Source organism: Streptopelia decaocto (assembly GCF_964273445.1).
Source record: "Streptopelia decaocto genome assembly, chromosome: 9".
Taxonomy (NCBI): domain Eukaryota; kingdom Metazoa; phylum Chordata; class Aves; order Columbiformes; family Columbidae; genus Streptopelia; species Streptopelia decaocto.
In genome coordinates this window covers 2425858-2453810 of record NC_138664.1, presented here as the reverse complement: position 1 = coordinate 2453810, position 27953 = coordinate 2425858, and the positions used below count along the sequence as shown (strand labels likewise).

Sequence of the window (27953 nt, the reverse complement as noted above, 5' to 3'; positions counted from 1 at the left end):
GCGGCGCGAGTGCGTCCCGCCCTTCCACCTGCCTACGCGGAGAGGCCCTGCTGCGGCCGCCGGTTGGCAGCCGCTGCTGTCAGTCAAGGCGGCGGGCGCAGAGTTCGGTTGTCACGCGGAAGAGCGGTGGGCGCGCCTTTGTTGTGCCCGGGGGAGGCGGGAGCCGCGGCGCCTGGCGGCTCAGGTGAGTCCCGGCGCTCGGGACCGCGCTCTGTCTCCTCTGCCCCGCAGAGGCCGAGGCGAAGGGGCTCCGGCTGGAGGGGCTTTTCCCGGGTGCTCTGGGGAGCGGCCGCGATTGCTCCGCCAGGTGCAACCCCGCGCTGCCGCTCTGAAAGGGCTGTGGCGGCGGCTCGTGAGCTCGCCCCGGCCTGTTTCCTGCTGGCCCTCGGTGGCTGCCCGCGGCTCCCACGGCCCGGGAGCCGGGGAAACGCGGCTGGGCCCTTTCGTCCTGTTGCCGCAGCTCGGGGGGGTGGGAACGGCGTTGAGAGGGCGGGTGGTTTTTTGCATCTGCTGCGAATTTGGGGGGAGATGGCTGAGCTGCCTCAGCACCATCCCGTGAGAGGTGCTGTGGGCAGTCGCACTGGAACCTGGTGTTTTAGCGGGTGCATAGAGACAGGTATAGGTTCTTGGTAACTGTATTAGAGAGTTTCCTTGAATATCAGTGGGCAAGCAGGTCCTTTAAACAGAAAGTCGAGTGCACCCTCTGCAAGCTTGCAGGCAACACCAAGCTGAGTGGTGCAACTGACACACCTGAGGGACGAGAACCCACCCAGAGGGACCTGGACAAGCTCGAAGGGGGCTCCTGTGAACCTCGTGAGGTTCAACAAGGCCAAGTGCAAGGTCCTGCACCTGGGTTGGGCAGCCCTGGTATCAGCACCGTTTGGGAGATGGAGGGTTTGAGAACAGCCCTGCAGAGAAGGATGTAGGGGTACTGGCAACAAAGATGATGAAGGGAGTGGAGCACCTCCCTTATGAAGAAAGACTGAGGGAGCTGGGACTCTTTAGTTTGGAGGAGACTGAGGGGTGACCTTGTTAATGTTTATAAATATATAAAGGGTGAGTGCCACGAGGATGGAGCCAGGCCCTTCTTGGTGGCAAACAATGATAGGAGAAGGGGTAATGGGATCAAGCTGGAACACAAGAGGTTCCACTTAAATTTGAGAAAAAACTTCTTCTCAGTGAGGGTGACACACACTGGAACAGGCTGCCCAGGGGGGTTGTGGAGTCTCCTTCTCTGCAGGCATTCCAACCCGCCTGGACATGTTCCTGTGCGACCTCACCTGGGCGTTCCTGCTCCAGCAGGGGGATTGCACTGGATGATCTTCCGAGGTCCCTTCCAATCCCAAACATACTGTGATACTGGGGAATGAAAAACTGGACATGAGCTGGCAATGGTGTGCTTGCAGCCCAGAAGGCCAATTGTACCTTGGGCTGCATCAAAAGAAATGTGACCAGCAGGTTGAGGGAGATGATTCTGCCCCTCTGCTCTGCTCTAATGAGGCACCACCTGCAGTGCTGTGTCCAGCTCTGGGATCCTCAGCACAGTAGAGACCTGGACCCGTTGGACTGAGCCTGGAGGAGGTCATGAAAACGATCAGAGGCTGGAACAGCTCTGCTGTGAGGTCAGGCTGAGAGAGTTGGGGTGTTCAGCCTGGAAAAGAGAAGGCTCCAAGGAGACCTTATAGCAGCCTTTCAGTACTTAGAAGAGGCCTATGGGAAAGATGGGGACAGGCTTTTTAGTAGGGCCTGTTGCAATAGGACAAGGGGTAATGGTTTTAAACTAAAAGAGGGGAGATTCAGGCTGGACATAAGGAAGAAATTTTTTTACAATGAGGATGGTAAAACACTGGCCCAGGTTGCCCAGAGAGGTGGTGGCTGAACCATCCCTGGAGACATCCCAGGCCAGGCTGGATGGGGCTCTGAGCAACCTGAGCTGGTGAAGATGTCCCTGCCCATGGCCGGGCAGTTGGATTAGATGAACTTTAAAGGTCCCTTCCAACCCAAGCTATTCTATGATAATGAAGTAAATGACACATTATGTCTTTTAACTTGGGGATAATGCTCTTGTAAAGCTAACTTTATACTGAGTGAAGATTTCAGCATGTGCTACACCTGTATGCTCAAAGAATGTGCCATTCTGTAAAATCTTCATCAGTCATTCTGGTTCATATCTGCCTGTCAGGAATATCCCTTCATCAGGGAATAACTTACCTTGCAACCACGTGTGGGCCAGCACTTGTATACTGTAGCTTACTGTGAACTCATTGCTCAGAGGAGACAAGTCCATGGAGTCTGAGTCTCTTTGTTAAGCAGTTACATTTGGAACTGACGTGATACTTTTCCTAGTTCCATGATAATTTTCTTACTTTTCCTATCAGAGCCATTACCCAAATACGTGAGCAGCAGCATACTTTGAGTATTTAGTACAAAATATAGTTATTTTCTAGAAATAAATTAACCAAGACTTGAAAGTGGACATAACTATTGACATATATTGTAGTGTATGTATTACATACAGTATTAGAACTAGAAGAAACTAATGTCTGGTTTTAAGTGAACTTCAATAATTTCATAATGTCAGCATATGAAAAGCCCAAATAGTCTGTATTAAGTACTAACTTCTTAGAAACAAATAGCATTGGCTATACTGAGCAACAAAAGATCAAGTGAATTATACTGATAATCTGGAATGTTTGTTTCAAAAAACGTATTTTTGTGTGTGTATTTGGCTACTTGACTCAGAAAGTGAGGGTGGTACTTTTTGATTTCCTCCCCCTTTTACTCATGTGTGATGTTTTCCTGTCTTATGATAGGTTTTGCTGAATGCTCAAAAACATTGTTAGACAACAATGTCCCTTGACTTTGATAGTGGAGCTCTACAAACTCAACATGAAGATGAAGACTATGACCAAGAGGATTATGCAAGAGAACAAGAGGTGAAAAAGAGCAAATTATTTCATCTGAAGACTTGTGTATCTACTCTCTTTCACTTAAAAATTTGGTTAGCTTAGAAAAAAAAGAGGAACAATTATACTAATAATTTTAAAATACCGATTATAAGTTACCTATTTAAGTCTCTAGAGAAATACATTCAAACATTTTGGGGTTGGGTTTTTTTTGAGTTGAAATACTTCAGATGTTTCTGTTCTTGTTGTTTCATAATGAAAATTGGTAAAATGTGCAGAAAAATAGCTGTTCAACTTGGAAATATGCTATTGCAAACACTGTAGGAAATCTGATGTGTGTTCCAAAGCTTTCTACCCAGATGAAGAATGTTGTTCTTGTGTAGGATAACAAGTAATGAATTAACTGTGGGGTTATTGCAGTGAGTGAGAGAGCGCATAAACGGCATTTGAAGTTCAGAGTGTGAGGGGAACATCTTGTTAACCCAGAGAAGAGAAGGCTTGGGGGAAATCTCCTAAATGTGTATGAACACCTGAAGGGAGGATGTAGTGGCAATGGAGCCAGGTTCTTTTTAGTGGTGCCCGGTGACAGGACAAGAGGCAACGAGCACGAACAAAGAACAAAGCAGCCTCTTTGGAATAAATTAGTAGTAATCCTTGTAGGTTGTACATGTTTGAACTGGGGCAAGGTGGGATTCACAAAACTGTATGTGGTGTAGATATTTCAGTGGGATGTGACTTTTAGCCTGCTAAAACACAGGCTCTGCTGTGTTCCCTGGTCAAGATAAAATCTAAGACTTCAAAAGTAGTCTGTCCTGGGACATGTCTGTCTGGCAGCATTTCCCTTACTTCTCTTTGGTGCAGCTCTTAGGAATTTTTCTGGCAAACTCTTGTTAGGCTGGTACTCTAGTCTATTAAGCATTCTGTCATGTAAGTTTCTCCGTGAACTCCAGTGTTGTGAATTTTTCAATGGAGGAAGAAAACCAGAATTTTGTGCAAGTGGCCTATTTCACCTGTCTCTTCGGACTGAACTAGTTTGCATTCTTTTGAAAAGCATATAATGAATGTAGTTTATTCTGTTTCAGTTGCAACAGCTATTGACAGACCTTCCCCATGATATGCTGGAGGACAGTGGAGACCAGCTCTCCAGCTCTTCGGACTGTAGCATTCAGGAGACTGAGGAGCAGTAAGGCTTTTTGCATCATTTTTTATGTTGTGCTTTTGAGAAGAGAGCAAAATCCCGGGTGATGAGATGTGTAAAAGCAATCCAAGTAAAAGGGGAGCTCTAGTGCAGTTTGCAGTATGGTTTGTGTTCTATTGGAAACAAACTAGATGTGGCTTGATTTAATTATGAGATCATTTGTTTTATTTACTGAAGTTGTAAGTACATAGTTAAGCTGCTTGTCTTTCTCTAGATCACATGAGCCTGGGAAGCGTGATGGAAGGTGGAACAATCATCCATTGATAAGTGATCCTCAAAATGTAAGCTTATATGAGTATCGATGTAATTAGTAGGAACTGCTTGTTCATAATATCATGCTAAATATTACTGAAATTCCTGAGAGAAATACTTTTCATGTAGGTGACATGTTTTGCTATTCGTTTGAAGTGTTTCTAACTTGAGGGTGGGTAAACACAGAAAAAAGTGGGAGGAAATCTGAGTTTTGAGAGATGACTTTTAAACCTTGTATCAATTCATAGGGCTATGAGCAAGGACAAAATCTGTACCTTGAACAATTCTTATGTGACCAGCAAAATGATCATGTTGAAAAACATGGAAAGAATTGGAATGGCCTACAAGCTGATGAAGAGAAGAAACATTTATATGATGATAAAGATGATTACTGTGGCCAGAATGGTCAAGAGGCTCCTGATGATCTGTATCTTGGTAGAGATGGGTTTAATGCTCCAAGCTGCTACCAACAGAATGTGTATCATCTTCCTGAAAACTTCAGGCCCTACACAAATGCCCATAAACCAGAATTTAACAATCAGCAAAGTAAAATAATAAATTTTCCAGATGCTCCACAGGAACACCTTAAGGTATTTCAGAAGCTGATGCATTTTTCTGTCTCTTTTGGAAAATTTTCACAGGTTTTAACTATTGGTAGTTAAAATTTCTAAATGCTTTCGATCCCTGAAGAGTTTAAACAATGATGGGAGACTTCTGTAGTCTATTTTGTATGTTAAAGCAACAAAGTGTTAAATAACTGGATTTCCATATGTGCATGTTGATGGTGTTTGTGCGGGGGTTTGGTGGTGGTGTGTGATCCCCTCTTTTTTCCTCTTCTCAGCTACATAGAATTCCATGAAGTAGAATGAATGTGATTCACTGAAGTGTGTGCTTACTCTAGTGAAATTGACATTTCACCGCTTTCCTAAAGTGGAAGCTTTCATGAAAATTTCTGTCACACACAAATGGTGTGCTGGGTTGGAGCCTGAAAGTGAATTGCTACTAGAGCTTTTCTTAATGTCAGTCTGTAAAATGAAAAAGATTTTAAGTGAGCAAGACTACAGTTGTAGTTCTAATTTATTTCCTCTTATGTATACGTTGTCACAACAGCAATTTGTTGCATCTGATGCTGTTGGTGGTCAATTACCAGAATCTTACAAAGTGACTTATAAACCATACCAAAATGGCATTCATCAAAAAGTTCCAGTAATGCAAGAAGGAACCAGAAGAAATGAAGTATTTGAAGACGTGCAACGTGAATTCTTGGGCAATGATGAAAGTAAGTGTTTGCTGTTTAGACTTGCAATAAGCTTGTGTGAAAAGTCCGATGGAAATCAGCAACAGAAAACCTGTTGATTTTTAATAAGAGGACAACTAAAAGTAGATATATGATCAGGTAATGTGAATCAAACATGGATTAAAAAATGATGCAATTTTGTGAACCAAGAGTGTGTTTGGCACTGTATGAAAGTAGTATCTTGGGGCAGGAATTGTTTATAGCCATGCCTTCCTTGGTTAGTTGACTGCACTGACTTATCTGTGTGCTATTTGAAATCTGACAGATTCTTCAGAAAATATGCAGATTCTTCAACTTCAAGTTTTAAATAAAGCAAGAGAGAGACAACTGGAAGAACTTAATGAAAAGCTGGAAAAGAGTGCACAGCAGATTAGGTATTTGAATCATCAGCTTTCAATGGTCCAAGGTAAAATGGTTTTGTACGGATCTCTAATTCTTCCATTTTTATTCACATATAGCAAATTTTATTCTGAAACTTTGGTTTAGGTAGTGTCTCTGCAGGTATTGATCATATTTCTAAGTTTGATTTGGGATTATGTGGACCTAACTCTGTCCCTCGATGTTGTTTTAAAGAAAATTCTCTGGATTGGTGCCTCACTGCATAATTGTCTTAACTTTTACTGCATTCTCAAGACCACCGTTGTATTCCAGAGTCCCTGTGTGCCAAGTATTAAAAATGTTCAGAAAAGTGAGAAATTTGCCCAAGTAGTGCACTAAAACTGAAAGAAAAACCAAAAAAAACCCCAAACCAAACCCCAACAGGAGAAACGTACATCTATTACACTTGGGTTTTTTTTTTGTGCTGTCTGGTTTAACATGCTATTTCATGGGCTGTATGTGGAGAGAAGCTCTTCCAAAAAGATCAAAGCTGTAGTGGAGACTGGTGGTTGTTTGGGTCTCCCCTTTCTTATAGGAACACACAAAAAAAAGAGTCATGGGTTTAGAGAATTAGATAATATAATTTTTAGAATTCAAAAGAAGCAAAGGAGAGAAAAAACTTCAGCTGTCAAGCATTTTGCTGTGTCTTGGCTGTTCCTCCAGGGGAAATATTTTGTTTCTCCCTTTAAATGGTATAAGGAATAACGCTAGTTCCTAGTGCTGACAGAATGGGGCTTGTTTCCAGTGGAGTTCTGAAGGTACAGTATCTCAGAGTGCTTCCAGCTACCGGAGGGAGAAAGTTGTTACTGAATAGAGGCTGGTTTTGTTCTGTCTTCTGCTTGTTGTCCACAGTATAAGACAGAGGGCTCCTAGGGAATGGGTCTGTAGAGCAGAGATACTGAACAGTGGTGTACTGTGAAGTTGTTGGGTGGCTGGCCATGTTTCTCACACAAGTATTATGTCTCTCTCTTAAGATGAAAAGGATGGTTTGGCTGTTAGTCTTCGCGAGGCTCAAAAACTCTATCAGAATGGAAAGGAACGGGAAGTGCATCTTGAAGGCCAAATAAAGGCCCTTGAAACTCAAATACAGACTCTTACTACCAATGAGGAGCAGGTACTATAAATATCTTCTTATTGTAGACGAGCTCTGCAGTTCTATTTGTGGTGCATTAGTGTTAAACATAAATGCTAGTGTCTTGAAACACTGTTTGTGATCATTGCAGAAGCTGGATATATGATGAATTAATAGGATGCATTGGTGGAAGGTAGTTTGTATTTAAATCCAGCCATTATCTGAGCACTTTCAGCAAGTCTTGCATAACAAAAACAAAAAACCCAAACAAACAAACCCAAACTGAACTGACATACAGAAAATGGGAGCAAAAGTCAAATATATGTAACTGGGACCTATTCTACTACTGTTCCTACAGATATTGAAGCAATCCAAAGTGGCAGAGGTTGCCATGGAAAGTATGCAGAAGCAGCTGTTAGAACTTCAAAGATCAGATGCCCTTCAGCGAGCCAGGGAACAACACGAGGCCATTATTTCAGCACTCAAGCAGAAGTATGAAAAGCAAATATTATCATTAGAGCAGAAACTTGATACTACAAAATCTGCACTCCGAGAACAGGTGAGGAATTATTTTAGGATGCCGAGTATTGTACTGGAGAGGCTGTAGAGCTCCCCTTGTTTTCTAAACTGTGCTGCTTGACCTATAATTCTAATAACTCCTCCTGCAAGCTACAAAGCAAATGGAAAGGAGATTCTACAGAAGTCTCAGTATTATGAAGCCTATGTGGTATGTTTTTATAAACATCTCCAGGCAGTTGTGAGCTGAAACTGCGAGTTTGTACATAGCAGATGCAGAAGAAGCAGGAACGCATTGCCTTAGTTTTTCTCCTGAGCTTTCATTCTGTGCACAGTCTCTTTTCGAAAGAGCACCAGCAAATAAATCTAAGAACTAATTAATAAATTCTGTGATACTTTTTGATGCAGAAAGCCCCTGTTTGCTAAAGTCTATAATGAAGCTTTAGTCATAAAATGATAAGGATTTGTAACCACTGAACAGTCACTTTATTTCAGAAGTATGGATTTGAAAGGAGAGAGGGAGGGGAAAAAAGGATGGCTTTAAGATGGGGTTTGATATGGGTTGTGTCATATGGTTATAAAGCTTATTAAGATTATTCTACCTGACTTGTCATAAGAGTCCATTACATGATGAGAAATATTCACGCAATGTAGTCTAGGCAGGCCTTAATAAATTGTCCTCTTTTTTCACATAAAGGAAATAGAATTAAATTTCTTTAATTCTAGATCTGTAATTCTTTTCTCAAATAGAAAATAAATGGGTTGTATGTTTGAAAAGGTAACTAGCACTTGCTTGTAAACAAGAGTGCGCTGCGTAATTTGTCTCTTAGTACCACAGCAAAACTTAAACAGCTTTGTCTCTACTGCAAAAGAAGTTTTTGTGGTCGTAAGTTTGGGGTATATAGAGAGAGCTCCTGTTTTTGAGAGAAAATAGAAAAGTCAAAAGGTATAAAGACAAAGTACTGTGCCTCCCAGGTCTGTGTAGGTAAGTGGAAGCAATGGCATATGAAGGTCTCCTTTGTATATCATATGAAAATAAAAAGTACAGTTCCTCTTCTATGAAGCGTTGGAAGTTGCTAGCTTGGCTTAAGCTCAGTTAAAATAAACTAAATTGAGTTACACTCAAGCTTAATATAAATAATGTGGAGGCTTGATTTTTCTGCAGTGGACTACTAGATGAGGCTAATTACAGGGGTTAATCTGACGTACTGAAAACTAACTGCTCTAGGAAATACAGAACAGTTCACATCCACATATGTTTATGTGTGAGCATACTTACTGTCTCCTAGTGCAAACGTGGCTTTGAGGCTGTAAGAGATGACTTGTCAGCCAAGGACAGCGTTTGATCCGTGGTTCATCTAGCTGGCCTTTGCTCCTTTACACCTGATTCTTTTTCTCCTGTGACTTGTATGCATTGACTCTTTCTGTATCTGAAACTGTCCTAGGTGGCTAGATGTTTGTAACATGAATAATCTCTCTTCCTAGAAAGAACTTTGCAAAAATCTAGAAGAGCATGTTAAGCAACTTCAAAAGATGCTGGAAGAAACCAAATGTGAAAAAACTGAAATAATAAATCGGCTGACAAGAAGCCTAGAAGAAAGCCAAAAGCAATGTGCAAATCTACTGCAAACAGGTCAGCCTTATACTCAAATTTATCTTGCCTTGCAGAAGTGGCTCAATTTTTTAGAGTGAAAAAACTGTACACCCTTGTTTCTGTTGAAATGGAATCAATATCAAGCTAAATGTGTACTAGACCATTTCCTATGCTGTGCGTTAGATTTAAGTGAAGTTTAGTCAACTCTAAAGTGGAGTTTAAAAACTAATAAAAATAAAATAAAAAACAAACACCCCAAACCAACAAACCAACCGACCAAAAAAACCCACCAGAATCCCGAACAAAAAATGATTAAACTATTTTTGTATGCATTTTGTGCTGCATATGTGTAAACTCAGTTTTGGATTAAATAATGGCCTTTTGGAGCAAGCTGCTTATTTTTGTGTTAGGCATTTGACTTGAATTGCCATTTCAAATTCAGATCTCAAAGAGAATAGAATTATTTTTGTTGCTGGAGGCTGGTTCTTGGAGAGTTATATCAGTAGGCATTGCATGTGAAATATTCTGCTCTTTGTCTATGTGATTTGTGCCTACCTTTACACGTTGAAGTCTTTTAATAGTAGTGTATGTCTTTTCATAGAATCCAAACTTCTTAACTAAACAAAATGTCTGTCTTCCTGGATCCTGAATTTAAGAGCATGTTCTGTCTGAGAACTGTGGTAGTCTGCAAGAAAAATCTCTTTAAGAGAGTGCTAAATGTCAGGATAGAGGAGAATAAAAACTTTATTGGATCTGTATTATGTGGTAAATAAATAACAATAAATGTGATAAGATATTTAAAGACTACAATTATCAGCTGAAGAAATGCCATGATTTTTCTTAGCTGTATTCATCAAATGCCTTAAAGCGGTAATAAATTGGCAAACTGATAAACCTTTCACGTGGGGATAAGGGAAGGTGCCCTGGTTTCCAAGATGATCCTGTTCCTGCTGAACATCTGGCACAATCACACAATGTCATTTTCTGTTTCTAATGAGCTACAAGGAAAGCGAACATCTGGCACATCTTGCTCCCCGTTGTATTTATTTTAAAGCTATCATTAAGAATTCTCAAAAAACTAAGCCACAGTAATTCCCAAACTTTAAAACATACTGCAGTTTAAATTGGAGACCTGTAGTAACCTCCACCCGCTCAATTCAAGCAGAAATATTCCTGCCTTCGTTATTTGTATCTTTTATTAGTGAGATTGAGGAAATATAGAGAGAGTAATGCCTATTACCAGAATCAACGTGATGATTTTTAACAGTGATTTTTTTCAGATTGCTTAGTCTTTCTTGCATATTTATGACTTGGTCTTTCTCTCCCTTTTCTCCCCGCAATAGGCTCGATGCAGGAGGCAAATCAGTTGCGGTTTCAATTGCAACAAGCTCAGTCTGCGCACATGATAAGCAATAACATGAACAAGGCTTTGCAGGTTAATTAATTTTATTAAATATTTTACCACTTTGATTTTTAGGGGAATGGGCATTATAGCTCAGATGTTAGTTGTTTAAACTCTTTGTTGGGGAAACAAGCATGTTTCTTCAGTAAAGGACTACTTGCTACTTCATTTAGTGTTGCGTGCTTCTTTTTCAATTAAAACAGAGCTGGGCGTATGTATGATATACACTTGTCTAACCTGATAATGGAAAAAGAAGAATGTAAATGCTATGTGTTGGGAATCTCTTAACTTAATTAGGCTATAGGGACAGCTGAAGATAATATGTTCTAAAATTTCCCTTTTGCTCACAAAAGGGAACGCTAGAGAGCCCTCTGCAAAATATGAATGGAAGTCAGTGTTTCCAGTTCAGTTCATATATTGGACTTAAATGATCTTGGAAATCATTAGTCCTAATAAGTAGCACTGTCTTCCCAGCTATGTACTTCTGTTATCATCCATTTTACTATACAAGGGCAGCAGGAAAGAAGTAAGAGCAAAAGAAATAATGCTGAACTTCATATATGAACTGTAATAAGAACAGAATATACTGAACAGCAGAAAATATTCTTTAACTAATTTGTAGTTGTAAGATATGCTTTGCTAGAGGTATCAAAAATTATAGTATAAATAAATCAAATGCTACATGATTCAAGTAAGTACTGCTAAAAACAACTAAATTTAGGAAGAAGAGCTCTGTGTATTTGTGTTCTTTGGAAGAGTTATCATAGGCCTAATGTGCTTGCTTGGAGTTTCCCTGCTCAGTGTAATTTTTTTTTCTGTCAATTAAGGAAGAAGTAATGGAACTGAAGGAAGAAATAGCTTTGTATGAATCTGCTGCCAAGCTTGGAGTGTTTCTGAATTATGCAGGTGGAGAGCTGCATACAAACCCGAGTGATTCCTATGTAGACTTGGGAATTAAAAATATCTCTGGGAAGAAACCAAGGTTCTGCAGGTATTGAGTGATTCTTGTTAAAAGAAAAATCTAAAATCCTCAAGAAATTTAACAAGCGATGTGTAAAACATGGTCTTACTGGATCAACCTTTAGTTTGATAGATATTTGAAATACTGCTTGTATTGTGAGCTAATCTGGGAAACAGGAAGCTGGACTAATGCCATAAATTGGATGCCTAATTGCTGCTTAATAAATCTTCAGATTTTATAGGGTCTGTGTTGCTGTTCCTTGAATTGTATGGATTATATGCATGGATACCATTTTCCTTAAAGATTCCCTTAAACCTGTCTTTTTAAAGCAACCAGTTGAGTTGTCTCAAAATACCTCACATCATGTGAGAATGAAGTTTCGGGGGAAACAGCTGAATGGACGAGTTTTCTGTACATTAATTACAACATAATGAAAAAGCATACGGCATTTGTATTCACGTTCTCTCATTCTTTTTACTCCTTAGACGTGTATTTCTGGTAGCATTGGTTGCTCTTTGCTACTGCTAGCTTTCAGAGAAATGTGATTTGTTGTGTCTTCCTTACTAGTGCGATACAGAACAGAGACATGGAAAAAGAGCTCTCTAAAGATGAAATTATTGTAGAATTAAAAGCTGAGCTGGAACGTTTATTGAGCAGTAATAAAATGAAGAGAAACCAGATTACTCAATTACAAAATGATCTTAAAGATTGCCAGAAGACATCAGAGGAATACAAGCAGTTGTTGAAAGCAGAAAAAGCATCGAAAGAGTCAGAGGTTTGTTCTTTACACTTTTTTAAAAGTAAAGTTACACTGGATTTTAGTGAACCAAATCAACATTTAAACTTTATGAAAACGGATCAAAGTTTTACACACAGCTGAGTGGTCATAGCAACTAAGTAAATCTGTCTTTTGGTCTTAAGGAAAGTATTGTCACTCGATGATACCTTGTTTTGTATCTTTGAAAAAGAAACAAAGGGACTAGCCGAACTTGGGTAGCATGTGCCTTACTAGGCTCACTTACTTAAAAGCACTTAATGGCCACTATGCTTTTCTTCAGAACTAAATTTCACTGAAGAAAGTAGGTTTTCTTTAGCCAAAAAGATCTTGTAATTTCTCTGAGAAAGCTGATAGTATCATTAGGTTATACAAATGGAACATTAAACAGATTGCCTTCAGAGGGCCTTCACTATGTAATTTGATCAACAAGGAATCTCTTTATTGCATCTCTCTTCACCCATTATTAACTTCCCTCTATAAACTGATCAGACTTGTACCATCTGCTCTTGTAATCTTGTGATCTGGTTGTGGGGTAGGAATATAATATCCTTGAGAAGTGTGCGCTCTGTTGGATGATAGTAGCCACTCAGCTTGCAAACACAACATTGAGTGCTGCTGTAAAGCTTGATACTATGAGTTCCAAGAATTCATCTAGAATAACGGTGATACTGTTATATCTTGCACTGCAGCAATTTCCTTTTTTTTTTTCTTTTTTCATTTTTTCTAAGTAAAATTTTTATTTGACAGCTTTAACTTTTTTTTAAAAGAGTCAACTTCTAGGTCATGTATATCGTGAAAGATATCATCTTGATTTTGTTTATTGTTAGCCTGTCACCAATCTGAAGGATGCTTCGGTGGCCAGTCCTTCAGTTTCTGATAATCTTAAGGAAGAAGTTCTAAGGCTCAGAAAGGCTAATGAGACTTTGCTGCACGAAGTTGAGGTGAGACAGAGATGCTGCTTATCCCTACAAAAAAACCCTGTGCTAAAACTTGCAACTAAAACCAGTTCTTTACAACCCACTTACTATAATACTTGACTCATTTGCCCAGAACCATGCTTCCACTATTGAAGAACTGAAGGAAAATGAAGAAAAACTGAAAAGCTTAAATCAAGATCTCTGTTGTCAAATGAGAAAGATGGTTCAGGATTTTGATCAGGATAAACAAGAAGCCATTGACAGGTAAGTCTGTTAACTCCGTCTAGTTCAGTTTGTGAACTTTTAGCCTGAGTGTATGATCTTGTACCAGCTCTCTGGTACAAGGGGAGCTCAACATTAGGAAGCTAGTTTCTTATTTAAAGAAAAGTTGAACCCTGTTTAAAAGGGGGGGGAAAAAAAAACAAACTAGCAAGTTTTTTCCTTTCTTGAAATCATAGGTGGGAAAGAACTTACCAGCAACATCATGAGGATACAAAAGCACATTTTGAGAAAGACCTGATGGAGAGATACGCTGCAGAAAAACAGCAGCTTATTCAAACTTATGAAGAGATGATCTCGCAGTTAAAGTAAGACTTACCTTTTTTTTTTTTCCACTTTTACTGAAACTTTCACATTTCTCGTCTGGCCCTCAGTGCTGGTTACACTTCTCGTAAAACAGACTTGCTGTCCTGGGGGTGTAAAGACTAATTGATTATAAACAATCTGTCCCGTGAAGGGCTAACATAGAGGAGCTGAACAGAGAGATGACTTCAGTGAAGGAATGTTACATTGGAGTCTGTGAGGAGAAGGACACCTTGGAAGCTACTTTGAGGCAGAAATTTGAGCAAGAGCAGCAGCTGAAGGAAGAGAAGGTACTAGTAGAAATACCTATCAACCATATCATTTCGGACTGTTTTCAAGATGTAATATCCATAAGCGTATTTAACTTCGTAATTGTTTGGGAAAGATATTTGGAAGAGATGCAGCTGTATCAGACCTGATAATATACGTGACCTATTGGTTGTTAAATTAACGTGCTGTTGTGTCCTGGGGTTTAAAATATTGTAGAAGTAACCCTTTTCAATAGCTATTAATTTTTACGTAGTCTGCTTTCATTATTTTGACTCTTGAGGACTGCTTGGTCAGCAGTGTGACATCTTACATCCTGGAGAAATTTTCCAAAAACTGAATGACTATACAAGCTTTCTTCTCCCTGTATAAAACTGATTTGAAAACACTGTGTTTTTGTCAGGTCATAATTAATTTACCCTATGTTGCTTAGAATCTTTGCTCCTCTGAAGAAATCTATATGAAATGACTAAATTAGGTGAACTGTCTTGCTAAGGGAGTACAGTAAAGAGGTGCAGCTCAAAGTATGGTCAGAATAAAGCTGCTTGATAAGAAGACTTATTTTGGAGCGATAGCCTATAATAACCTCTGATATCACACCTTAAGACTCCACTCTCAAAAGGAGGTGTTTTATCAGTCAGATCAGTGCACAGGCCCTAGAGAGTTAATCATGCTTCTTATGCATTCTCATCACTTTGTACCAGAGCAATTCAGTATGCCTTGGAGTATACTTTATTTTTTTCTGTTTTTCCTAGCTCAAGAAACAGCTACTAGAAGAAAAAGAAGATTCTCTTAACCTTCTGAGGGCTGAGCTTGAACAGAAACACAGCAGTTCTATGTTAGCAGCAAAGAGAAAGTGGCTGGAAGAAAAAGAACGGCAGGTTGAAGAGGAAGTTGCATTAGCCAAAGTTCACTGGGAAAAGGAGGAAAAAGAGGTGCGGAACTTAGATCGTGGGTTTCTTTTGTTGTTGTTGGTTTGTTTATTTTCGTAAGGAGAATTTGTATGGAGATAGACTAATGCATTTTTAGTCTGCCATTTGAAGTGGCTTTTAAGGATCTATAGTTTTAGCAGCCTCTGAAGAAGTCAATAGGTATTACACATGCTTAAGATTTTGGGGAAAAAAACCTGCCAAAAAACAAACCCACAAACCTAAACCTTGCAAAGTAATGTGCGGAATGTCCTGTATGTCACAGCTGGTAATATGCTGGAGTTTTCCACCCTGATCCCTGGGTGAGTGGTTACACTTCATTGGTTAATTCAGTTATCATATAGAAGTACTTTGTGTGTCTTATTCCATAGAAGAAAACTGTGGTGAGGAAGAAAAACCAGCTCATTCTTTACCAAACTCTATGCTCTCTGACCATGGTTTTGCTTTTCTACTATTAGGGAAGATTATTGGTTTAAACAGCTCTATTTGTTAAATACCAATTAAATTCTAGCTATTTGGACACTGGGAAGATTGTCTTAAAATATTTTGTTCCTTAGAATAAAGAACAAGTCTTTGCAAAAATAGAAAGAGAATGGCAAAGAAGGCTGGAAGAAAGGAGAAGAACTGCAGTTGAGTGTCATGACTGCAGCAGCCAAACGAACCGAGTGACAGTTGTGGATGAAGCTTCAACTAAAGAGTTAGAAGGGGTTGTTGAAGACCAGAGGCTGCAGGTCCAGATGGCTCTGAAAGAAAATCTGACCTCTGAAGAGGCCTTAAAAGAATTTGAAATAGAACTGGAAAATAAATACTGTAAAAATATTTCTAGCCAGGTAACCAATAATTGTTCTGTCTGTCCAGAGCCTGTGAAACTGCTGTGTGCAACTAAGTCACCTAAAAAAGTGTCCCTTCCACTTTCTATTAAACTCAGTAGTTGATATCTGTCATATTAGAAATATATTTAGAAAAAAAGGTTCTGAAGAAGCTATAGCGTGTAGCTTGATTTTTTTTTTTTTTTTAGCTGTTTATTTTTTGCACAGTTGAACAAGTTCTGCAGGACTTTTGAAAATAACTGAGCAAAACTGACTTAAAGTTTATATCATTTTGTTAAGAAAAATAAATTGAATAGTCACCATTTTGGTAACATTTTTTTTTGCATCAAGAAATGCATGAGATGCTGCTGGTCTGATTCTTTCGATTTCTGTAAATATAGGTAATCCAAACTGAAATCTATTCTTTCACGCTTACATGGAAGTAATAATAAAAATGCATTCAGTGGTGGTGACTGAAGTAGGTTGTTTTTATCTGCTTGTAGGTAGAGGCAGCTTTAACCCAAGCTCGTGCCAAGTGGCTCCAAGAATTAACAGACCTCAAAGAGTACAAAGTAAATCTAAAGATAGAACAAGAAAAATGGGAAAAAGAACACAAAGAGACTACAGCAAAGCAGGTAGCCCAAAATACTTGTATATCTGTATAGATAAGCAGTTCAGTCTTCCAAATCGCATATATTACTGAGGAATGAATACAGACATAGGTGGGGAATCATTAAGGAAAGGTGTTTCTAGTGTACTCTGGTTCTGATCCATTTTTTTTACCTATATAGGATTCTATTTAAAATAATTTAAAAATCATCTCCAATAGACTGATAATGACCCAGGGTTATATTTTATGTATGTATATATTTATAATGACTCTTATGTGTTCACCAGTTAGCTCTAGTTCTGTCAGCTGCTGAAGAGAAATGGAAAAAAGAATATGAGAATACAGAGAAATCCGGACCAAGAATGAAAGAACTTGAAGAAAAGGTAATTTCTCTCAAGAAGGAACTGGAGCTGAAGAACGAAGAATTCCCTGCAGCTATCAAAGCAGAACTAGCAAAAGCCCGTGCTCAGTGGAACAAAGAAAAGCAAGAAGAAATCCTGCAGATACAAGAGCAAAACGAGAGAGACTACCGATCGTTCTTAGATGAGCACAGAAACAGAATTAAAGAGGTACTTGCAATAGCAAAGGAGGATCTTGCAAAGCAGAAGAATGACCTCTCCATTCAGAAAGAGGCAGAAATGAAGATGTTACTAGACCAAAAGCAGCGAGAATGGGAGACTCAGGAAAGACAGAAACTGCAGGATGCAATTAGTCAGTATGAGGAGAAGAGCCTGGTTGAGCTTGAGTATTTGTTGAGTGAAATCCATGAGGAACTAGTCAAGGGCGCACATAATAAGCCCTCTTGCAAGGACAAGGGTCTTGATGCTCCTGCTCAATTAAATCGCCAATGCAAAGACAAACTGAAGGCTTACTTACAACAGGCCTACAGAACCACAGTTCACGCCATTCTGGAAAAGGAAGAGCAAGAATGGAAAGAGGTAATATTTCTGTGAATTGTAACTGCCAACCAGAAAAGGGAATTGAGAAGTTGTACTCATACTTGCATTCTCCCAGTATAAAATATCTATGTAATCCTGAAAATCAGAGAAGCCAATATGTGAGTTCATTGATAGGAACAGTGTTTTAAAACTGTAAAAGAGGACTAAGTGTAGCATTAACAAGTGAAAAGGGGAAGGATGGGTGCAGCTTTGACACCCTTGTTCTTTAAAAAAGAGAAAAGCAGGTTAGGAGTGTCACTCTTTAATGCCAAGATTCATAAATTAAGGAGATGAATCCACCATCTGAAGTTTGGGAGCCTGTTGAAAGCTCCTTGTGCCCTCCGAGGTGGGTTCTGTCATTAAGGCTCATCTTAGTTATTTTTGTAGCTGTTTTTGTTCTTTGGGAAATTTAGCAGTTTGCGTTGGTGATTGGACAGTGATCGTGGATCATGTTACTTTTTTTCCCCCCACTTGTGATGCAAATAAAGATGAAAACAGTAAACCCCTTTTGCACATTATCTGTAGTATTTTGTATTGCTTAACTCTATTGTGGCTCTAGGAAATCCTTTTCAACGTGTCTGCCCAAATGAGGAAAGAGATCCTTCCCTCTTCTAGAGGAGTTTGAGGCGAAGTAGAATTCTGCACAAAAGCTTCTGTTTCTCTTCTTCTGGCAGATTTGACTTTGCAATGCTTATGCTTGTAAGTTTTTTATTAAGGGGAGCATCCCAATGGAAATGCCATTTCCAGCCGGCGTTTGGCAGCTGGGGAGTTAGCCAAGAACAGGACAGAGAAAGAAGCTGTCTTGCTTTCAAGAAAAAGCAGGATGTGGGGGGAAATGAGTATGAAGTGATTTCTCATTACAATATTAGCCAGTTTTTAGTGCTAATATGTTTCTATTCAGAAGTGATTTTTTTTCTTATTGTGAGTTATTTTCACAATAGTAAAGAAAATCTAGGTTTTTATCCTATGTCTGATGCATCTTCTGTAACAGATATGTATGCCTCTTGGTGAACCATTTTTAATATGCCTTTGAACTTCAAAACATAGATTGGCTTGCACTACCTTTTGTCTAGTGAAGTCTTTGAATCTCTTAGTAATATCTTATGCTACCATAATAACAATAAAGGAGCTACATCCTTCCAGCTGCCTTTCCCATCCCCTACAACCCACATTTGTGCAGACTCTCTAAAGGCATCTAGTCCCTTTTCTGCTGGGTATGCTTTTTAAAAAACAAGTTAGTTTCAACTATTCAAAGACACTTTATAGTTCTGCAATGTTAAGGACTACTGATGTTTCCAAAATAAAACTCAAGATAATGCTGTTTCAGTGAATTATGCTAAGAAGAAACTTCTATATGCTAGAATACACATTTTCCTCCCAATTTGATTGCTATCAGCAGTTCTACTGCAGGTTTCAAGCACCTGTGTTACAATTACTAAAGCTACTTGGTGGCCAGGGTTGCTTGTTTTTATGCATAAATACTGTTTATCTACATTAAGTGTGGAACGCTTTTTATTGCTAGGTGTTGGGTTTTCAGGAAGTGTTTTTCATTTGCAGAAATATGAAGAACTACTGAATAATGTAAATAAAGCAGCATACTCTTGCCTGCAATGTGGTGAAGGAGTTACTGGGGCCATGGCAAGGCCTCCTCTGTGCACTGTTGGACACCAAGCGGAAGCACAAAGCGGGCTAAGGAGATGGCCACCTTTGCAGGAAACTGGAACAGACAAAGGTATTGGGTTTGTTTTTAATCTGGCAAATTGTGTATCATTAATTTAAACTTGTTAGTAGCAGTCTTTAACAGTCTGTCGTATTGATGACTCTAATGTATAGTTAGTTAACTAGTGAATCCTTGGGTGATAGAGGAAGATGCAGTTCTTCTGACCGTAAGGTTGTTTAATGTTGCAGTAGCTTGTACTATGTTAAAGTCACAAACTGTGTAACAAATGCTACAGGTCTGCAGCTTACTTATTTAGTTCTAGACTTTGAGGTTTAATTTTATTAAATGCTAGTAGCTCTCTGCTCTTTAAAGCTATGCTTCAGGAGTAAAGAAATAGCTGCCATATCTGCTCTAGATGTAAATATTCTTGGGGGGTTGTGCACATATGAACATTAATACTTTAGGCATAGAACAGCTCATAAGCAAGTCCATATTGATCGTGATGAGCAGAGTATGGTCTAAAGTATATATTGTAAAAGGGTAATACTAAACCAGAGCTTTGAAGATGGAATTATACCACTTGCTCTTGACATTAGCTAAAGATGAGAAATTCTACATTCATGTAACAGATATTGTGTCAAGAATTATGCTTCATCTGGCATGGTAGTTTTTCTGATTTTTTTAGATTAAGAATGTAGTTGAAAAAATGCAAATCCTCAGGTGATGTTTTGCTTTTTTTCTTTCCCATTCCTGCCTTCCTTCCCCCCCATGTATAGGTTAGTCCTGTAGCTTGTCCCAAAGCTGTCACATGTACTATGGCAAAGCTGGAGGCAGCGTAGCTGGGGAAAAACTTTATGGGAGGCACAGAAATCTCTCTGGGACTTTCTGTTTAGCTTGAGTTCTTATGCAACCAAAAAATATAAAGGAAGAAAATGCAAGAGAGTTTGGCTTTATGCCTATAGAGTGCCTGGAATTCCTTCAACACCAAAATAACAAGCCATCTATTAAACACAAAACAATACGAGCAGCGCAGCTCTTCTGTCTCTAGAGCTCCCTGCCCTGGCTATAGAGAGGAGCCACTGCTCTCCTGGAAGTAGCCCAGTCTTTGTGAATTTCTTAACTTAACCAGACTCAGCCGCATGTGGAGCTTCCCAGCTGGGAGAGTCTCCTTCAGCTGACTCCAAAGACTCTGCTGCGCTTTGGGCTTTTTTAAAATGATAATAAAAAGATCAACCTACAAGTCTCATATCACTGACTGAAGAATCAAATCATCACTGATGGGAGTGAATTGAGGCTGTGAGGACTCAACAGATGCTGCTGCACCTTCTGTATAAGGGTTCCAGCCTCTTGTGATTATTTTAGGCTAATGTCTTACACGCTTTCCTAAGTAGAACACTGGAAATAGTAAGGTTGGTTAATTCCTTTTTTTAGTCCCATGGTCAATGTGTAACTTCTAGCAATTACCATTGCAGGTCAGAAATGTACAAAAAGGAACCTTGGTTCTCAGGAAGATTTTTGCTGTGCACAGTGCCAGGAGCTTGAAAAAAGAGAGATTGTGTGCCAGAACTTGAAAAGAGAGCTGGAGATAGCCTATAAACATCTTCAGCTTGCTGTGAGGGAACGTGCAGCTAAGTCAGAGCAAAGCCAAGGTTAGGATTGTTAGTCACCTAAAGAAAAGTTTGAATGACTCCGCCTTGCTGGCTGCCTGAGTCTCTTTCATCTGTTGCATCATATAGTTTTCAGTGGATGGAGTGGGTGTGTGTGCACACTTAATATAACAAACCACCCCCCCCCCAACAAAAAAAACACAAACCAACCTCTCCCCCACACTCCTAAGAAACTCCCCTACGCTCTTGGCTTTAAACATTACATATTGCTTTAACACTCATTCGTGTGTGTCGGGAAGAGTAGAGGAGAACTGAATGCTACACGTGCTCTTTGAATATATGTACATGTGGATCCTGTTGCCTATGAGGGTTACACAGATAGTGCACGCGGGTGCATGTACACACACATAAACGTATATAAGTCAAGGAGGTCTTTAGCCCTCTCCTTTGGGGCTGTATTGCTACTTTGCACACACTCATATCTGCATAGTGGGAGTATAGAGACCAGACTGGCCTCGAATGTTACTTGTTTCCTCTTGGCACCAGTAGTAGCAAACCACTGACCAGTTTTCCTGTGCCTTCCTGCATTAATAGCAGTAAACCTTAAAGTAGGATGTAAGTAGGCTTTACTTAGCCTATGCCTTTTAAATCAAGATGTCTTTTTTCCTTTGTGTCACTTTCAAATGAGAAATACAGGACAGATGACTGAGAGAAGGTCTCTAGTTCTTAAATCTTTCTTTCCTGTGTGGTGACGGTCTTTACCAATGACAGATATGAAATATCCACTTTGTTTTTGGAAGAATCACTGAAAGGAAGGCTTCTGCCTGTAGTATGGAAATAAGACTTTTCCGAAGCTATTCCTGACGGAAAAAAAGATGGTGCAAATTAACTTGGTTGAGATTCTGTTGTTGTAAGACACTGCTGCTGATTCAGTAGTGGTGTTATCCAGTACTCTTGTTTAATACACACCCTGCTGGTTGTGGGGTAGTGTTTTGTGATTGCCTTCTTTTTGCTGCCCAACATCTTTATTTTTGGCATTCTTAATATCCTTATCACTTCCTGCGGACAGACTGATAGTGCCTGCTGGTAAAACCTTTCTGAGACTTGGCCGTCTGTTTAGTCAATTGCAATATCATCTGACTTGATATTGATACCTGCATTTATTGTGGAGGCTGTTTTATCATGTACATCTGTTGTTCTTTCAGAATAACGTACTCTGTCCTTTATTACATTATTGAACTTGGTAGAAGTCTCTGGACATAGTACATAGTAAAATCTGGGCTAATGAGGATGAAAAATCTTTGGCATATCAAACCCCTTTGCTATACCTGTAACTACTCCTGCGCTGGGTCTCCCTCTATGGGCCTTGCGTGTAGGCTGTTCACTCAGAGAAAGTTGCATTCATTGATCTGTCTCTGATAGCAACAAGAATTCCTTTTGTCTAGATTTATTTCTGAGAGTATTTGTAGGAGGGATACCTAATCTGCTTTGTTCCTGTGCTCAAGAACGTTTTCTTTCTTACTTGAGCATAATGTTCCATATGGAGCTCAGTTCCCATTCAGTTGTTATCTGAGGAGCTCTATCCCCTTATTCAGCTGTACTGAAGTCAGCAGATCTTTGTTTTAAGGAGCAAAACAAAAAGAATGATGTTTTCTCTGAAGGAAGACAGTGGTGATTTGAATAAGAGGATCGTTCTCCCTGCAGTGTTTTAATCAGCTGAAGCTGCACACGGTAGTGTTCAGGGCATTTATTTTAGGCTTTCCTTAGAGCATGGCAGGAATTGGACTTGCAGAAGGTTCTGGCTAAGGAGAGCTCTCAGACTGCATCCTGAGGGTCAGGAACTCTGCAGGATGGTTTGAGCATGGCTCAGTGGAAGGTCACTGTGGCTAATGTAAGCAGGTTTGGCAAATGGTCAGCTTGGGGAGAGCTGATGTGAGGTGGTAGGTTGTATCCAGTGACTAAATAGTTTTACTTGCCAAAGACAGTGGTTTGTATGTGTTGTGGTGGGTTTTTCACGTGTGTGGTGTTTGGCTTTATTTTGGTTTTGTGTTCTTTTTTAAATGAAGTCTCAATTGCCTGCTCAGTGAGGAGGAATAAAATGCTGTATGTTTTTAAGGGAAAGGTTTTTGCCAGCTTGCAGATATGTGAGCAAGGCCAGGTGGCTTACTTTGCATAATAGCTTTTCTGTGCTCATTTGTTGACAACCATATAGCATGTAAACTTAACTAATAAATAGGTTTTAATGTTCTTTAACTTTCAGGAGGTGGCCCATAGGTGGACTATCTGTATACCATGATCAACAGTCTTGGTTATCAGCTTGAAGTCCTATGCTTTGGGTTTTTTCAGCTCCACTGTCTTCTCATTCTCTGTGGTGGCTTCTCAGTACCATTGAGCAGAGTTCAACGTGGAAGTCCAGCCTTTCTCTGTAATACTGGTTTTTGGTCATTAAAAAAAACTCGCAAACCAAAAATAAAAAAACCAAACCAAACAACAACCAACAAGTTTTATTTTTATTTCTCTGCCCCAAAGAAGGCACAATTGCTAGCCCAATGTTAATAATTCTTTTCCTGTGTTATAACCCTTGTTATTTATTCCCTGCCCCCCGTCCTGAGATACCAGGTGTACATATAGAAAAAGAAGTTTTGCCTCCAGCATAGTGTTAGTAATGGCATATGAAGGCTTTAAGCTTATTTAGTTACTATAGGACATGACTTTTATATTCAGGCTCACTGGAGTGTAGTGTGGTCGATTCCTATGTGCCTGTTAGTGTGACAGCTATACACTTGCTGATGATGCTTTGTGACATTGAGCTCTTATACCAGAGACAGCAGTTTATATGTAATAACTTCTGTTGAACCCAGCTTGAATTTAGAGAAGTGCACTGAATGGTTCATGCTTTTGGTTTTTTTAATAGGAAATGAGAAGGCTTTAGAAGCTCTAATTGCAGAAAGCTCTCAGATGAAGACTAAACTGAAAGACCTGGGAACACCACCAAGGTATTTACAAATTTTAAACAAGGCAATTCTTTTTTTGTAAGATATAAGCTGCTTTTCTGGTTCAGTATGACTTATGTGCATTTCAGGCCACTGTCAAAGGGAGGCGTCTCAAAACCTTGTCCATCCTGTGACTCTGTGAAAGGGCTGGAAGAAATGCGTGCTCAGTACATAAAAGCTGTGAGCAAGATTAAGTGTAAGTACTAAAGTCTTAGCTAAAAAGTTAGGAGAGCAAAATAATTTACTTTGTCACTTCCTTCTCCTTCAGCCAATTTGCACAGGAATCTGACAGCCAAATTGCATGAGAAGCAGATTTTTCCTTCTTACTAGAGTGAATGTGAGAAATTGGAATTGTCACCGTAATCTTAGAGAAGATTAATTGCTTTGTTGCACTCTTTTAAAGTGGTAAAATGTATATTGAGAACTGTTCTTGTTTCTCCAGCAAACAATCCACCTACCCTGCAACTTCTCCTGAGGGAGAATCTGCTTTTCTCTTGTGCTGGATCTTGCCTTCTGGCTTAATCAGCAACTTTCTGGCTGAGGAGAGAGGGTTAATTGTAGCACCATGTTGTCTGGAGTGCAGCAGGTTCTCAAACGCCAGCTGCGCTGCCACAAAGGATTCCTAGACCTGCATTTTACCAGCTAACGTTCCTCCCAAATCCCTGTGCATTGTGTTTTCTATTGCTGAAGATGCAGAATTGGACAATTGAGTTCCTGTATGTTGCTTCATATCAACCTGCTCTGGTCTTGAGGGGCATTTATCCAGTAGGCAACATTTGGCACAAGGATTTGAGTGGAATGTTGACAGGTAAATCCAGGCCTTTGCTGACTTGCTCCAGGTCCGTCAGACATTCCCAGTTTGTGGCGTTGCCTTTTTTTTTCCTTCTGGGGGAAAACTGATACTAATGAAGTGTGTTTGTAGGTGATATGCTGCGTTATATCCGTGAAAGTAAGGAACGAGCCGCTGAAATGATCAAAGCAGAGGTTTTAAAAGAGCGCCAAGAAACTGCACAGAAAATGCGCAAATACTACTTGACATGCCTTCAACAGCTTCTTACTGATAATGGGAAACATGAAGGGTAAGTTCAAGTATGTTTGGAAATTGCTGTTGGTTTTGAAAGAGGCGTGTAGATGTTAATCTGGTGTTTCAGTGTTGGAGCAAATGGTGTATGACCTGAAGCCTTGCGAGTCTGCTCAGGTTGGCACGGGGTCACCACCGAGCAGCCTGGCATACCGTTCTCACTAACATTACCTTGGAGGAAAAGGCAGAGTTGAAAAGGAGCTACTCTTTAACTGTTTTTTTTGTGTGTTCTGCAATTCTTGGCAGAGCTGAAAAGAAAATAATGAATGCTGCCAGTAAGCTTGCTACAATGGCTAAAGGACTAGAAACGCCTCTTCGACACGTTCCCCAAAGCAAATCTACCCACTCAGGTATGTTGGGTTCTATAGTTGTTCTCTTAATGATCATCACTGATGTAATGCATGCAGTAATGAAAATGCTGATGGAAAGTGAAGTTCTATTTATTTACAAGCTCGTTAATGGAGATGTGAATATAAGGTGCTTATTTTGACAATGCTTACAATTCCTTTTTAAAAAAGCAAATAAAACCCCACAACAAACCCACAAACAAAAAACATAAAACAACAAACCAAAACAAACAGAACAACAACAAAAAAAACCAAATGAAAACCCAAAACAACGCCCCAAAAAACCACAAAAGAACCTAGTTTTTCTTCCAGCATTAACATTTCTGTTAATTAATCTATTTCCTTCCCTTCTCTCCTAGCTCTGCTATTAGATTCTGATCTACCATGTGGAGCTGCGTGCTCAAAAAGAGATGGCGTCCTTCAGACTAGGGCAAACCATATGGAAGGCAAAGCATGTGGCAAAAGCGTTATTGAAAAAGCCAATGATAAAGTTGTACAGAAGTGTGTACCACTTGACTTGAGACAGCAGGTTGATGCAGTGCGGGCTGAAACGCGCCATATGCTTCACGAAACACAGACTTCAAATATTCAAAATGGGAATAATTCTAAAAATCTGAATGGTGCTTCAAGAGATGCTCTGTCAGAGTTTTTTCCAAAGGAAGATAGAAGAGGAGAAAAATATGGCCCCACTGTAAATGTAGACAAAGAACTCTTGTGTGCTGCTAGTAATATAGCACCTCAGAATGCTGCTTCATCTGCTTTGCAGGTAACATTAGAAAATGTGCATGCACCCAGCTTTACAAATGGCCACACCACCTCTGGGCCAACTCATCACGTGCTTAAGAGCAAGAACGAAAGAATGGTCCTGAAAGAGGATAAATCTATCCAGTCATGTGGAAAATGGAAAAGTAAATCTAAAAGAGCTCGGGAATTTGGTTTTCAAGAAGCTCCGGAGAAGGATGAAGGGAGCGGCAGTGAATGGAGTTCTGTGAACGGGAGCCTGCACCTGCATGGCAGTGACAGGCCTCTCGTGTACCCTGAGCAAAAGGGCAGCGCTCGCGTGCGGGCGCAGCCTGCGTGCTGTCAAGAGTTTCCTCACATCACGTTACTTTCCCCTGTGGATGAAGATGCTGTTACTTCTTGGACAGACGTTAGTAACGACAAGATTCTCAGCACAAAAAGCAGCACTAAAATGTACAGTAGAGGCCAACTGATGGCAAACCCAGAGGATGCTTCATTCCTTACCTCCAGCAAATCCAACTCGGTCACACAACTTGGTGTAGCACCAGGTTCAAAGGGAGGAAAATGCTGCAACAAATGCTCGGAAAGAAACAACGCGGGAACCCCGGTCTCTTCAGCAAGATAGTGGTTTTGATAGGTTTTTCTAACTTGAACCAATACCAGCGATTCCTCATTTGAAGGAAAAAAAAGACAACTTGATATTTAAATAAAAGCATGAGGATTAGGGAAAACCTGTTCTGCTGTGGCCATTTCATGGTCAACGTGACACAATTTCAGTGTTACGTGAAGAAATCCTATAAAGTTACTTGAAATATATTAATATAGACTTTTGTTTACCTTTGTAATAACTTTCATAATTGTTTATAGTGTATTATATACAAATCTATTAAATAGAACCTATTTTTATATTGTTTAGCTTGCAGTGTGGTGTTTATCTAAAACAAAGCTACTGTAACTTGTCATCTTTTTAAATGATTATGAAAATTCCTTCAGAGCTCAATGAGAGACGTTTTAGGATTTGTTTGAAGTATTTTAATAGACTTTCCCATTTTGAAGGATCCCATTTAAGCCTCTACATGCATCTCCATAATAAAAGCAGAAATACGTGCCTTTTTCATTAAATTATTGTAACAAATCAGATTTCAACTATTCTTCTCTTTGATACAGCAAAAAATAGCTTGTACTGGGCGGGAGAAAGGTATAAATTAGAATAACTGTGTTTTGCAGATGTTCTTTAGCATAGGTTACCAACAGAAATTGAAGATGTAGTAATGTTCCTCCTGATGCTTAGCTGCTATTTTAAAGTCCTGCTCACATTTGGAAGAGAACTAGAAAATGTGGTGGTGTTTGGGTTTGTCTTTTTCCTCTTAATTGCAACCCCATGGAAAGCAAAATGTTAATTTCTAGTGGTACTGTGAGGAAAAGAGGCATTTTGTTGCTTGATTTATTGACTTCTCTGTTGCTTACACAAGATATCACTGAATCATACTCGTTGCCATTAGCAGTGTGGTTATGGGCCAGCAATTTGCATCAACAGTAATATGGAAGGCATAAACAAAAAGGTTTTGCTTGCTGTTATTCTGTGATATTAGAGGAAAAAAGGCCGAATATTCTCTCAAGGATGATGTATGTTCCTTCCACATGTAACAACATTGAACTGCTCTAAGGATGCTCATTCGTTCTTTCAGAGTCAAACAGCACAGTCTAGTCTCGGAATCTTCAGTTTTATGAGGAAAATAGCATAAGATTCAACACAAATCTTCTGTTGAAAAATGTGTTTAACTTCCTTTACAAAAACGCCCTGCCTGTTTACATTTCAGGCCAACTGGCAAGGCAGAACTCATTACAGCTATCGGTACGCAGTGCTGCTTTGGGACTCAAGACTCGGGCAATCTCATGAGAGACTTCTGGATTTCGTGGTGGCCTTTAATATCGCCCATAAAGCCAAGCCCAGTTCCGCTAGCGAAGGTGAGGTTTGCTGGCGGCAGTGGGGGCGAACTGAGGCCACAAGAGCTGCTTGTGCCTAAACAAACATGGGCAGTGGTTAAGTTCAAGGGCCGAATTCCGAGCTCTTAGCTGAGGAAATAGCTGTGGCCTTGTCTGCAGGGGAAAGGTTTT

The 27953-nt window shown here is 39.8% G+C and overlaps 1 protein-coding gene across 1 annotated transcript; it reads left to right on the top strand.

The window, feature by feature from the left end:
- Window positions 1-163: 163 nt before the first annotated feature.
- Window positions 164-26745, top strand: CEP152 (centrosomal protein 152). The gene is made up of 27 exons (XM_082061377.1): window positions 164-184; window positions 2814-2936; window positions 3989-4089; window positions 4319-4385; window positions 4605-4946; window positions 5467-5635; window positions 5919-6059; window positions 7006-7145; window positions 7462-7662; window positions 9105-9252; window positions 10557-10648; window positions 11443-11606; window positions 12144-12351; window positions 13182-13295; window positions 13405-13535; window positions 13730-13858; window positions 14008-14143; window positions 14876-15055; window positions 15607-15879; window positions 16362-16493; window positions 16756-17406; window positions 18964-19138; window positions 23588-23669; window positions 23756-23862; window positions 24589-24745; window positions 24994-25097; window positions 25454-26745. Exons 2-27 carry the CDS (start codon window positions 2850-2852, stop codon window positions 26458-26460), a joined length of 5238 nt encoding a protein of 1745 aa, XP_081917503.1. The 5' UTR covers window positions 164-184; window positions 2814-2849; the 3' UTR covers window positions 26461-26745.
- Window positions 26746-27953: the final 1208 nt, after the last annotated feature.

What these genes read in the sequence shown, in the direction of transcription:
- CEP152 (XM_082061377.1), top strand. Translation starts at nt 2,850, where the DNA reads ATGTCCCTTGACTTTGATAGTGGAGCTCTACAAACTCAACATGAAGAT. An exon ending in TGCAAATCTACTGCAAACAG is followed by an intron (nt 9,253 to 10,556) that starts GTCAGCCTTATA and finishes TCCCCGCAATAG; the next exon opens with GCTCGATGCAGGAGGCAAAT. An exon ending in GATAATGGGAAACATGAAGG is followed by an intron (nt 24,746 to 24,993) that starts GTAAGTTCAAGT and finishes AATTCTTGGCAG; the next exon opens with AGCTGAAAAGAAAATAATGA.